The sequence below is a fragment of the Homarus americanus genome, unplaced genomic scaffold (assembly GCF_018991925.1).
Source record: "Homarus americanus isolate GMGI-L3 unplaced genomic scaffold, GMGI_Hamer_2.0 scaffold32929, whole genome shotgun sequence".
NCBI lineage: Eukaryota > Metazoa > Arthropoda > Malacostraca > Decapoda > Nephropidae > Homarus > Homarus americanus.
The window spans coordinates 19045212-19059294 of record NW_024737097.1 but is presented as its reverse complement, the minus strand read 5'-3'; the positions used below and the strand labels follow the sequence as shown (position 1 = coordinate 19059294).

General features: G+C 45.1%; 1 protein-coding gene across 4 annotated transcripts in view; it reads left to right on the top strand.

The window, feature by feature from the left end:
• The window catches only part of LOC121873273 (E3 ubiquitin-protein ligase ZNRF1-like), a 126365-nt gene that overhangs the window by 45148 nt on the left and 67134 nt on the right, over positions 1-14083 (top strand). For all 4 annotated transcript variants that reach the window (XM_042376711.1, XM_042376713.1, XM_042376714.1 and 1 more), the window contains one exon: positions 7248-7477. In XM_042376711.1, the coding sequence (XP_042232645.1) occupies positions 7351-7477 (127 nt within the window). In that variant the 5' untranslated portion in view covers positions 7248-7350. The remainder of the gene's footprint in view (positions 1-7247; positions 7478-14083) is intronic.

Below are 14083 nucleotides of genomic sequence, written 5' to 3'. Positions count from 1 at the left end.
CCCCCCACACCCCTCACCTCTCCCCTCCACTAATTTTGTGTCGAATCAATTTAGTAGAAAGTTTATCATAGTTTATCTTCTTCATTCCTTCCCCCTTGTTTGTGGGATATGCCAGTATAGTTATAGTACTTTATTTAATACGATCCCTCTGTTGATGTTGGTTGGGTGGCTGTGATGAGATGCTGGTCAGGAATGAAAACAAAAAGAGCAGAGGGGTGGAGTAACGTCGGCGTGTAGTATGATAGTACCTATACCACAGGTGAACCCAAACAAGTATTGACCCAACCTGCCTCATATACGCCCTACACACAGCCCTGATTATGCTGCCACTCATTATGATAGCGGAGGGGAGCAGCGCCCTGGTCCTCTCTCCCACCGCACGCTCCTCACCACCAAGAACACTTTTCCTCACCTCTCCTACCACTTGTTTACCGAAATTCACTTAGTCCGCCTTGATTTTCGTCTCACAAGTGTCATCAAGACTGGTCGGGCACGGTACACACTTATCTCCCCTCCCCCACACCTCCCCCCACCACCTTCGTCAGAATTCACCAAGACTTGTCAATCATCTTCTACTCTATGCCAGTTTACCCAGGAGCCAGCTGAGCCATGCACCCAACCCGCCCATAATTAATAGGTGATTGGTGGTGAAGCAGATTGGTGGTGTGTCGGTCTCAAAACAACACACACACACACACACACACACACACACACACACACCAAGTGAACCCCAGTGCTTGGTAATGGTAAATGTCCAAATACAAACGATGTTAATTTGTTTTGTTTTTAGTCGCCTCTGTCTTACTCATCGTGGGGACTAGATTTTTATGTATTTTTTTATATATATATTTTTTTTTCAGTCACATCTCCACCGACGTTCATCTGTTCAACCTCACTGTAATCTCATCATATATAACTCAATAAGATCTTTTACCACTGTAGTCGTTATATCTGAAAACTCCTTAAACTCCCCTGAGGAAGATCACGGCGTGTACTGTACTGGCATTGATGTAGCGCCTCGCAGTAGTGTCTGTCGTTAATACCTCAACTGATGTGAAGCGAGTGGGTTAGATTAGGTTAGGCTAGGCTAGGTAACCGTAGGTAAGGTTAGGTTACTATACAATTCTTGAACAAAACCTGGAGATTCAGAGACTATTATATACTTGAAGCTTTATACAGAGGCTTTGTCATCCCAAACAATGTTTTTTTATGCAGTACAGGACTTTATATACTGTACACACTCACATATCTGCGACACCCGGGTAAATTCAAGGTCATTTTGTCCGTCATCTTTGGGGTAACTTTAGTTGATCCAGTGAGATGGTCTCTTTTGTATATTGAAAGTACAGTGTGAGCTTTTGTGAATCCAAGTTCAATGCTAGTGAAGGCTGTCGCGTTCTTCTAAATACCTGGTATGTGTATGAATTGTGTATTTTCCCTCGTGTGGGTACATTCTTTTTTACACCACCTGGATCAGTGAAAATAATCCCTCTTCCGTGAGCGATCCTTTATTCTCTTGTCTGAAGTGAAGATCTCCCTAAAGAGAACCAACCAGACGTAATGACCCCTTTGTGCTGTGTGTTTTTTGTTTATGTGATCTAGTGCAGTATGTGCGTGTATATATATAACGTATGGTTGCGTGTATGTGTAAGTAATATGTGTTCCTATGTATGTTCTCTTCTGCCATATCAATCACTAATAAAATCAATATAATAATACTAATAATATACATCCAAGATATTAATCTTGTCTCTGGGAAGGTTCACGTTGGGAACACTCCAGTAGCGTCACCCTATCAAAGAAAACGAACAGGGATAACTAATGAATTTATCTGGGTTGTAGAAAACGGAGTCTCTTCGATGCCTGTCAATAGTAAGACCCATTATATTATTCATGTTCCAGAAGTATGTATCAGGTGAAGGAGTAGGACATAGTGTGGAGGTTGTAGGAGGGGTTGTGTGTGGTTGCTGAAGGTTGTTGTGAGTGGAGGGGAGTAGGTTGTGAGAGGTGTGTGTATATTCTGATGGTTGTGAGTGTTGGGGAGGTTGTGTATATATTTTGAAGGTTGTAAGTGTTAATTAAGAACGGGTTGTGTGTATTTGCTGAAGGTTGTGGGAGGTGGAAGAGGTTGTGAGAGTTTGTGTGCATTTTCTGATGGTTGTGGATGTATAGGAAATTGTGAGAGGTTGTCTATATTCTAATGGTTGTAAATGTCGAGGGGGTTGTGTTTATATTCTGAAGGTTGTGAGTTAGAGGGGATTGTACCATCGTTGTAGGTTGTGAGTAATATTCGCCCTCTGTGGTCCCCAAACGCCCTATATACATATACCAAGTGATCTTCGTGCATCCCATAATCTTCGCACGTCCCCTGAGCCTTGCACATAGTTTGTCGTGGTAGTGGGGATAGTGGTGGCGGGGCTGCTGGTGGTGGTTGGTGCTGCCTACTGAACTTTCCAACCTTAGGAATTTAAACATATTACAGCTGAATGTGGAAAGGGGGGAGGGAGAGAAGGGTGGAGGTGATAGTGATAATCAGGAGAGAGAAAGAGACGAAGGAAAGACACGAACCTGATTATGGAAGGAGATATCGTAGGAGAGGAGGTGAGGAAAAGGAGGAGAAGCAGAAGCAGGAGGAAGAGGGCGGGGGTTACCTAAGTGGAGTTTATGAAGTGGAGAAGGTGCTGGAAAGGGGTGAGGGTGGGGGGGATGATCATGTCACATTGCCACACCCTCCCTCCTTCACGCCCCCCTGGTGCTGCTGCCGCTTGGTTTATACATTCACATTTACCATTCACTGTGATATTGTGACGTCAGCCAAACGCATTGTGAGACCCCGAATAGTCACTAGTCACGCCACCTGCTGGGCTTACTGGGAGTTGAGGTTTGTGATGTTCTGGTATTGTGTTGTGGCATCGACCTTGTGAACCCCCCCCCGTGTGTGTGTGTGTGTGTGTGTGTGTGTGTTTTTGTTTGTGTGCGCGCGCTTGTTTGTTTGTTTGTGTTGTGTGTTTTTTTGTGTAGTGTGTTTGTTTTTGTGTGTGTGTGTTAGTTTGTTTGTTTTTGTTTGTATTAGTGTGTGTGTGTCCCCAAACAAGACCCACATTTGCTCGCTTCTCGCCATTGTCGTGTCAATAAGTGTTCAAAGTTGGTGCGACGCGGATATTAATTTTTTCCCCTTCATAAATTACAGGGTTAGTGTGGCACATCTAGTCATTATGTGTTGAGGTGCTGGGTATGTGTGTACACTATTTACCACCAGGTCATAGCCTCTATAAACCACCAGATTTGCCACCTCAACTTTTCTCATTTTTTTTCTCATTCCCTCATTTTACGTTTTTATATTCTCTTATCATTATTTTTTTTACCCCTCTGAAGATGACAAACATCATTACCCTTAGCCATCTGTCTGTCATTAATTCCCCCTAAAAATGATAAATCTAACTAATCCAAGAACATCAATCGAATTCACTTCAAAAGACCAAATTAACCTAACCCTCGACATATACAATAATGTTATTGTTTAGGTGGTGTAGTCGTATAAACATCAAGGTACAGTATATGTCAACTCAAAGTTCCCGTTACCAACTCTTAAGTGTTTATATCACAGGGGTCAAAATCACGGGAATGAGGTCATGGGCGGAGGCTTTAACCGGAGTATTGCTTCTATCATCAGTGTGTAGGTGTTTTGATGACTACATCCCCATGTGGATATGTATCACCCCCCATGCGGATATGTATCACCCCCCATGCGGATATGTATCACCCCCCATGCGGATATGTATCACCCCCATGTGGATGTATCACCCCACATGTGGATAAGTGTCACGAGACATTGTGTAGATACATCACCATAACCAGAGGGTAATGTGGACGGTGAGGATTATAGCTCAAGTCTATGCCTGAAAAAAACTTTAGTGTTTGTCTGCTCTGTCTGTCATATAGCGTGTGTGTGTTTGTACCATCTGTCTGGTTTGTCTGTACCATCTGTCCTGTTTGTGGACTTTATATTTTGTTTGTACCATCTGTCGTGTTTTCCTGTGCCATCTGTCTTGTTTGTCTGCCTTTCTTACCCACAATGGTCTCTTTATAAATGATATATATATATATATATACTCTTAACGACACAGTCCATCTCTCTCTCTCTCTCTCTCGTAACGACACAGTCCATCTCTCTCTCTCGTTTCGTTTATTAAATGTGTATGATTCTGAAAATGTTGTATGTATTTGTTTATGTGGGAGACCTCATAGTTGTTTATGTTCAGTGTTTACCTCACCTGTATGGTTGTTTGCCCCCTGTGGGTGACCTGACCTGACCTCGTTCTTATCACATGTAGGTAGTGTTCGTGTAATTAGCGCTTTCTTGCAGATATTTGTGACTGTTTACTGCCGCTGGTGTGGTATAATGTTTACTGCCGCTGGTGTGGTATAATGTTTACTGCCGCTGGTGTGGTATAATGTTTACTGCCGCTGGTGTGGTATAATGTTTACTGCCGCTGGTGTGGTATAATGTTTACTGCCGCTGGTGTGGTATAATGTTTACTGTCGCTGGTGTGGTATAATGTTTACTGCTGCTGGTGTGGTATAATGTTTACTGTCGCTGGTGTGGTATAATGTTTACTGCCGCTGGTGTGGTATAATGTTTACTATCGCTGGTGTGGTATAATGTTTACTGCTGCTGGTGTGGTATAATGTTTACTGCCGCTGGTGTGATACAATGTTACTGTCGCTGGTGTGGTATGTTTACCTGTCGCTGGTGTGGTATAATGTTTACTACCGCTGGTGTGGTATAATGTTTACTGCCGCTGGTATGATGTAAAATGTTGCTGCCGCTGGTGTGATATAATGTTTGCTGTCGCTGGTGTGGTATGATATGTTTACTGCCGCTGGTATGATGTAATGTTTGCTGTCGCTGGTGTGATATAATGTTTGCTGTCGCTGGTGTGGTATGATATGTTTACTGCCGCTGGTATGATGTAATGTTTGCTGTCGCTGGTGTGGTATAATGTTTACTGCCGCTGGTATGATGTAATGTTTGCTGTCGCTGGTGTGGTATGATATGCTTACTGCCGCTGGTATGATGTAATGTTTGCTGTCGCTGGTGTGGTATAATGTTTACTGCCGCTGGTATGATGTAATGTGGACCTTCATTTCATATTCTCGCGTGCATTGTTCCCAGACCATTGAGAGAGAGGAAGGAGGCGGGTGATGTGAAGCCTCCATCTGTTTATATATTATGTTGTTGCATGAGTTATAAGGTGCGGCGGGGTCATGAAGCTCTCTATACCACAGATGGAACCACGGCCATAATAATTCCCAGGAAAGAAAGAAAATGTGTGTGTGTGTCTGTCTCCGTGTTGGGTAGTTTCACTGTGGGGGGGGGCGACTTTGACTATATACTGTATAGTTTCTTTAGTGTCACTTGAGACGGGTTGGTGAAGAGAGAGAGTCATGTCGTGTGGGTCTTGCGTCAGCCCACGCTTATCTTCCTTATAGGCCCCCGGGTGCCGTATACCGTATATGTTTTACTCATTGGTGTAATATTGTAATGTTATACTGTTGTCGAGTTCTTCCTTTATTGTCGTATTATAAACGTTTGTGTTAATGTTTGTGTTTATTCTGGCTTTTTTTGGCTTTTGTAGGTTGCCCCCCTTTTTTTTACTTTTTTATGAGTTTTAGCTTGTTATAAATTACGTTTTTTGTTTTTTATGACTTTTTAGCTTTTTATGACTTACTTTTATATATTTTTTTGCTTTTATGTCTTTTTTTAGCTTTTAATATATATATATATATATATATATATATATATATATATATATATATATATATATATATATATATATATATATATATATATATATTATATATATATATATATATATATATATATATATATATATATATATATATATATATATATATATATATATATATATATATATATATATATATATATATTACTTTTATATCTTTTTTATATGACATTTTTATACTTTTTTAAGTACCTATCGGCCAAAGACCCCAAGTAGACTATAACCATGGTGAGGTGTCTGCTGTGGCCTGACCCTTACCGTAAACTTTTCCCATTCTCGGCTGCTGGGAAAAGCTGTTGGCTAAGATTATATTATACGTTCCTGATTATGAACCCCGAATGGCACAATCAGAATCTGTGTCCGAGGTTGCAAGATGGCTGAAGTTACGGGTATTGAACACATTTTGAACACAGTTTGAACTTGATATTTTCTTATATATAGCTACGGGATTAATGGTTCGGTTGTGTTGTAAGTTTTCTTTGGATGGCTTCTTTGTCAGATAATATGAGGCGACTGTTTCCCCTCCCTCCCATCTCCCCCCTGTCCCCCGTCTCCCCCCTCTCCTCTCCCTCTCCACCTCCCCCTCCCCCCTCTCCCTCCTCCCTCCCTCTCTCCCCCCTTCTCATTCTCTCTCCTTCCCTTCCCCCTCTCCTTCCCTTTCCCTTCCCTTTCCCTTCCCTTTTCCACCACCCCTTCCCTTTTCCCCCTCCTTCCCTTCTCCTTTCCCCTTTTCCCCCTCCTTCTTCCCCCTCCCTTCTTCCCTCCCTTCTTCCCCCTCCCTTCTTCCCCCTCCCTTCTTCCCCCTCCCTTCTTCTCCTCCCTTCTCCCCTCCCTTCATCCCCCTCCTTTCTCCCCCCCTCCTTCTTCCCCTCCTTCTTCCCCTCCTTTCTCCCCCTCCTTTTCTCCCCTCCCTTCTTCCCCCTCCTTTCTCCCCCCTCCTTCTTCCCCTCCCTTCTCCCCCTCCCTTCTTCCCCTCCCTCCCTTTCCCCTCCTTTTCTCCCCTCCTTCTTCCACCTCCTCCCTTCTTCCCCTCCTTCTTCCCCTCCCCTTCTTCCCCCTCCCTTCTTCCCCTCCCCTCTCTCCCATCCCATTTTAGGGCAACGTAATGATATTCTCCTTCTGTGTTGGGGAGACTGTTGTCATGTGCCGTGTTGTTGGTTTTCCCAGTAGTGTGTATGACGTCAGTGTTTGTTGTAGATAGCCGTCAGGATATCATTGACCTCTTGTTTATTTTTGTAGTGATGGTCTACAACAACAATAATAACAGAGCTTTTATTATTTTTTATGTATAAATATTAATGATTGACTTGTTCACTTAATATTGTTCATTTTTTATTTAATTATGTGTAATAGTGTTGTAGTATTGTTAATTAATGTTGCTTTTAATAATAATCTTTGTGCTCTTTGTAAACACTAATGTATTTCTTTTGTTTTCAGAAGGGACATTGTGGATGCGGCGGTGTGAGTGGTTGACCGTGATGGTGGAGGCGCGGCTAGGGGGCGTGGGCGGCGGCGTGGGCGGCTGGGTGTGGGTGTAGAGATGGGCGGCAAGGCGAGCACGGCAGGTGGTGGTGGTGGCGGGGGAGGGGCGGGCTTGGCTGCTGCTGGTGGACCCTCCGACGCCGCCGCCGCCGCCACCCGCTCCAGGGCGCTCTCCACTAGTGCCGGTAGGTGTCACGCTGTCCTTCCTTCCCTACCTACCTACCGTGTGTGTGTAAAGATGGTACATATTGTATAGGGGCGTGTTAATATGTTGTCAGCACACTGGTTTAATCTTTGTTATTAGATTCTTATAGTAGTTCACTTAATGCTACGTTCTTGGGTCACGTTATAGGTGAAAGGTGATGTAATTACCAGGTAGCTATACGGTTAGTGGTTTTGTGTATTAGTAAAGGGACAGTGACGTGGGTATAGAGTAGCACTAAACCACTGTCACGGTGATAACCAGTGAAGCACCACGTGAAGAATCTTATCCAGGAAGGAAGGAAGGAAACAAGCACACGTCAAGACTCACCTCACACATACTCTCACCAGCAAAAAGGAGGCACACGGAACACTCACAGCTAACACATGGCCCATTTCCTGGATGACCTGTTTCCCCTCCCCCCCACATACCCTCCTCTCCCCCTCCCCCTCTCTCCTCCCCCCTCTCTCCCTCCTTCCCTTCACCCCCTCTCTCCCTCCTTCCCTTCACCCCCTCTCTCCCTCCTGCTCCCTTCTCCTCCTGCCCCCCACTTTTGGGCTACAGGGACACAGAAATAGAGGAACGAGACACAACAACACCTGAGCTTAAGACAGAGATACAGACTGGTGACCTCTTGAGTGTGACATCCAAATAGATCTTATACCATCACACCTCAAGAGCTAAAATATATATACCTGTATACTCTCCCCCACCACCACCACTCCTTTTATGGCTCAAGCACCTGGATCCCTCCCCCCCCCCCCCCACCACTCCTTTTATGGCTCAAGCACCTGGATCACTCCCCCCTCCCCACCCTCCTTTTATGGCTCAAACACCTGGATCCTCCCCCCCACCACCACTCCTTTTATGGCTCAAGCACCTGGATCCTCCCCCACCCCACCCTCCTTTTATGGCTCAAGCACCTGGATCACCCCCCCACCACCACCACTTTTTATGGCTCAGCACCTGGATCACCCCCCCACACCACCACTCCTTTTATGGCTCAAGCACCTGTATACTCCCCCACCACTCCTTTATGGCTCAAGCACCTGGATCATCCCCCACACCACCCTCCTTTTATGGCTCAAGCACCTGTCTCCCCCCACCACCACTCCTTTTATGGCTCAAGCACCTGGATCACTCCCCCACACCACCACTCCTTTTATGACTCAAGCACCTGTATACTCCCCCACCACCACTCCTTTTGGCTCAAGCACCTGGATCACTCCCCCACACCACCCTCCTTTTTAGCTCAAGCACCTGGATCCTCCCCACCACCACTCCTTTTATGGCTCAAGCACCTGGATCACTCCCATACATCTCCTGGCAATGCTCTTCTCAGGGGGTAATAAATTCACAGTCAGGTGTGTTATTGAGCGTGAGTCGAATATGGAACTGCGCTATACAGTACTTACACGACATACTGTACGGATTGAGGATATCCAGTGTGTTGTCTAGGTGAAGGGTTTAATTCATAGGTGGGCATAGTGGGTGGTAGTGTGGTGGTTATGATGCAGTGGTGGTTGTGGTAAGAGTGACAGGTGTTAGTGTGGTGGTTATTGGTGTGCGGTGAGAGTGAGAGGGTGTTAGTTTGGTGGTTGTGGTATTGTGAAGAGTGACAGGTGTTAGTGTGTTGTGGTATTGCGGTAAGAGTGACAGGTGTTAGTGTGTTGTGGTGATGTGGTAAGAGTGACAGGTGTTAGTGTGTGGTTGTGATGATACAGTGACAGGTGTTAGTGTGGTGGTTGTGGTACAGTGGCAGGTGTTAGTGTGGTGGTTGTGGTACAGTGGCAGGTGTTAGTGTGGTGCTTGTGGAGGTGGGAGGAAGTGAGAGAGAGAGAGAGAGAGAGAAAGGAAAAAAACCAGGGGAGAAAATAGGGTCCTAAATAGTGTGGACCTTGATGGGTGGGGGTGTAGAGGAGCACCAGAGAAAAGCAGGTGTGTCTGCTGCTGAAGGGGGGTCAACCATTCATTTCTGTAGTGTGTTAAGTGAATGTGGTATGAGCTTGGGTGGAACCTTAACATCGACTGTATACTTTCTCTCTCCTTTTCTCTATTTTTTCTTTACTTTCATTTTCGTCTCTCTTTTTGTCTTTCTCTCTTTCTCTTTTTGCCGCCTCTCTATCTTTTTGTCGCCCTTCTCTCTCTCTCTCTCTCTCTCTCTCTCTCTCTCTCTCTCTCTCTCTCTCTCTCTCTCTCTCTCTGTAATTTTGTTGGCACGCGATAAATTTCACTGTTTAGACACATTTGCTGTGATGTGTTTTGTGTGTTTCTTCAAGGTCATTATAATAAAGTGTTTAGATAGATGTAAGATTGGATTACTACAGGTTAGGTTAGTTTAGTTTAGTGTTAGTTAGGAGTTTTTGATCCTTAAACATTTGTGATTCTTGAACGCCCGCACTGAAACTGGGACTGGTATTGTAAGATAGGGTTGTATGTATGAATGAATGTGTGTGTGTGTGTGTGTGTGTGTGTGTGTGTGTGTGTGTGTGTGTGTGTGTGTGTGTGTGTGTGTGTGTGTGTGTGTGTGTGTGTGTGTGTGTGTGTGTGTGTGTGTGTGTGTGTGTGTGTGTGTGTGTGTGTGTGTGTGTGTGTGTGTGTGTGTGTGTGTGTGTGTGTGTGTGTGTGTGTGTGTGTGTGTGTGTGTGTGTGTGTGTGTGTGTGTGTGTGTGTGTGTGTGTGTGTGTGTGTGTGTGTGTGTGTGTGTGTGTGTGTGTGTGTGTGTGTGTGTGTGTGTGTGTGTGTGTGTGTGTGTGTGTGTGTGTGTGTGTGTGTGTGTGTGTGTGTGTGTGTGTGTGTGTGTGTGTGTGTGTGTGTGTGTGTGTGTGTGTGTGTGTGTGTGTGTGTGTGTGTGTGGGTGGGTGGGTGGGTGGGTGTGAACCATGGGATCTTGCCACCCCCGGGTTATTTCTCACGTGGGTTGGTTGGTCGTCCTCGGAGCAACTGAGTTAAAGAGATCCCGGTATTTACGTCACAGAGAGAGAAAGATGGTCGGCGGGGGTGTTGTTAGTGGCGGCGTTGTGTTCACCCTGTCAGTGTGTGAGGAGGCCGCTGCAGGGTATACAGTATACTCTATATTGAGCGTCTTCATTCCATCGTCAGGTGTAATTTTCTTCAGTGTGTGTCACCAACCAGGAGCAACAGGAAAAAAAACCCGCTGTCAGGATGTTTGTCTTAAGTGATACATCCTCTTCCCCAACCCCCCCTCCTCCCTCCCTCTGCCTCCCTCCCTCCCTCTCTGCCTTCCCCTGCCTCCCTCCCTCTCTGCCTCCTTCCCTCCGTCTCCCCTTCCTGGGCACAGGAGTGCTTACTCTCAACACACCTCAGTGTTCTCATAACTTTAAGGAGAGTCATGAGGTGTGGTGACTTAGGGTACATCGTCTTCCCTGCTGTCATGATCTGTGTCAGCTGTGGTTCACCTCTAGCTGCTGTGGTTCACCCTCTAGCCCCCTCTTCCTCTAGCTGTGGTTCCCTCTTCTAGCTGTGGTTTCTCATCTGTGGTTCTTCCTCTCTATAGCTGTGGCTTCTCTAGTTCCCTCTCTCTCTAGCTGCTGTGGTTCCTCTCTTAGCTGTGGTTCCTCTCTTTAGCTGTGGTTCCCTCTCTAGCTGTGGTTCCCTCTAGTTGTGGTTCCCTCTCTAGCTGTGGGTTCACCTCTGGTTCCCTCTCTCTAGCTGTGGTTCCTCTCTAGCTGTGGTTCTCTCTAGCTGGCTCTCCATCTGTGGTTTTCTCCTCTAGCTGTGGTTTCTCTATCTGTGGTTCTCTCTAGCTGTGGTTCCCTCTCTAGTTGTCATTGTGGTCTCTCTCTAGCTGTGGTTCTCTCTAGCTGTGGTTCTCTCTCTCTTTGGTTCCCTCTCAAGCTGTGACCCCGTCTCAGCCCCCTGCCTCCCCCTCTTAACCCTGAGTGCTTTGATGGTGGAGTGTACTGTGTGTGTCCCTGCCATGGCTCACGTTACGGGCCTGAGTACGTCGCCGACTATGTGTGCTGCTGCTGATGTTAAGGCTCGAGCGACTGCTGAATTAAAGCCACTTAGGAAACTCGACCATTTCTCTAGAAGTATTTGCTTGTATTCTCGTGAAGTGTGTGTGTGTGAGGGGTTGGCGGGGGGGGGGTATATATATATATATGGTGCTGAGGATACGATGGGGGGTGGGGGGTCGTATATACCTGCACCGTACTTAGCATAAACCAATGGTGATGGTGGGTTTGTATGGCCTAACTTGCTTCTTTAATGATGACGTGAATGGTGGTGGGGCAAGTTTGTGTGATGTCTTTACTTGCCTCACTTAGGCTAATTGCTGCCTCACTCACGACTATGGCCAGGCACGAGTGATGGAGGCGAGTTGTTCTCTTGGGGTGCGTATGGTTATTACTCTCTTACTACTGTTATCCGGTTCATTGTGGTGTTTTTACATTGTATTCTTATTTTGATTTAGTTCGTCAGTGTCAACCGGAAGATGTATGGGAAATAACTGTCCGAATTCACGCCAGATATGAACAGGGGCGTCACACCGTATTACAGAAGCGTCACACTGTATACAGGAGTGTCACACCGTATACAGGAGCGTCACACCTTATTACAGGAGCTTCACACCATATTGCAAAGGTGTGATACCGTATACATAAGCGTCACACCATATACAGGAGCGTCACACCGCATACAAGAGCGTCACACCGTATTGTAGTAGCGTCACACCGTATGCAGGTGCGTCACACCGTATACAAGAGCATCACACCGTATACAGGAGCTTCACATCGTATACAGGAGCGTCATACCGTATACAGGAGCGTCACACCGTATACAGAAGCGTCACACCGTATTACAAGAGCGTCACACAGTATTACAAGAGCATCACACCGTATTACAAGAGCGCCACACCGTAGGCCGTGTTGGTTTATGGCGGGCAGCACCACGGCAGCCACCATCTCGGGGAATTACTATTTTAGGTTCTTGTGAGACGTCTTGACTATGGCCGCTGCTTTATATACAGCGTCACACACTTTATTCTCCTCTACCATGACCTGCCCGGCGGTGTGGTCAAGATCACAAAGTCCGAGCCCAAGACCTTCTGGGACCTACTGTAGACCATTATTAGTCGAGACCCGAGACCTTTCTGTGCATAAGGCGAGTTTTAGGGTTGACCTTTCTGTAGTAAAATATTAGGGTCTTGGCTCATACAAGTAAAATGTTTGTAGTGGGTGGTGGAAATCCATTGAAGTGTTACAGTAAGACATGGGAATATATACTGTATACGAACTGCCATTTGATTTGTATTCTTTTATTCCAATTTCATGAGTAAATAAACATAATAACTTTCTTGGGGTTATATATTACGCCAAGTATTTTGTTTTTATGTTTTATTTCAACCATGAGAAGTGTTTCATTACCACATTCAAGAAACATCAACACATTCAAGAAACATCAACACATTCAAGAAACATCAACACATTCAGTACATTTGTTGATGTTCGGTATCTATGGGGTCTTATTATTATTATCCTCCCCCAGCCAGAGCACGAGAGGTCAGCACAGCACTAAGATCAGTACCAGATTGACCAGTTATCTACACTTGGCCTTGTTCAGCTGCCATAACTAAATCAGAGTCACGTCTTTTACATGAAGCTCTTTATTTCCAGGTACCGCAGCCACTCGTGTCAGAAAATAAATAAATAGATAAATAAATAGTTTTGTGGACTCGAAAGGTCTTGTGCATAAATTGGAGACTACTTACCTGTACGTTACGTGTTTTACTCATCCACAATACAACTTAACCTTTTTTAGAAATTTAAGAAAGATATTAGAGTTTACGTCAATTTTTTTTTTTAGATTTTGCGTCAGTTTTTTTAGTTCGGCTTCAAAGTTTTTAATAAGGTTCTTTATCACCCACTAATTGCCACAGGTGTTTTATGTATATTCATCTGTCCGACACTACTTCAGAGTTACCTGCTACTGTACGTATAGATCACGTTAACTTCGAGCCAAGTGCACGAGTTGTAAACATAATCCAGAAACTGTTAGATTTAGTACGTAATCACAGGACTCACAGTACAGTACAGAGTTGATGGTCGGTCTTGGCAAAGTTGAATATACATTGTGTGGTATCTCTTGGGTATCTCTTTGGTACATACTTTTCTTCTTTCTCTCTAGTGTTGTGACTTGGTGGTAGTGGTGTAGCTGGGGGGGCTGTGAAGTGAATGTTATCTTTGTACCACGGCCGCCACACCTCCCCAACTTGGAATTGGCTCGTGTTCCCTGGTCTAACTTTTTTTTTTTTGCCTCCATGACAGAGAGGGAATGGTGGGTGCTCTCAGGCGTCGTAGTGGTTCATTGTGGTGTATTATTTTTATTCGAGGCTCTTCTGGAAGCTAAGAGAAACGCCGTCTGCTCGTACAATGCCTTCCTGATATATAATGAATTTGTTTTGGTTATATTCCTCACTTGAGCAGACCTTGATACCCTTCAGGTGCCGCAGGTGCTCGCTGTGTCACTAGATATATAGGCCTACCTTACTATAGTATTAAGAATGTTATGATTGAGTTTGGGTGGAAATGTTTAGTTGAATTAAAAAAAAATGTTTGTTGAATTTAAA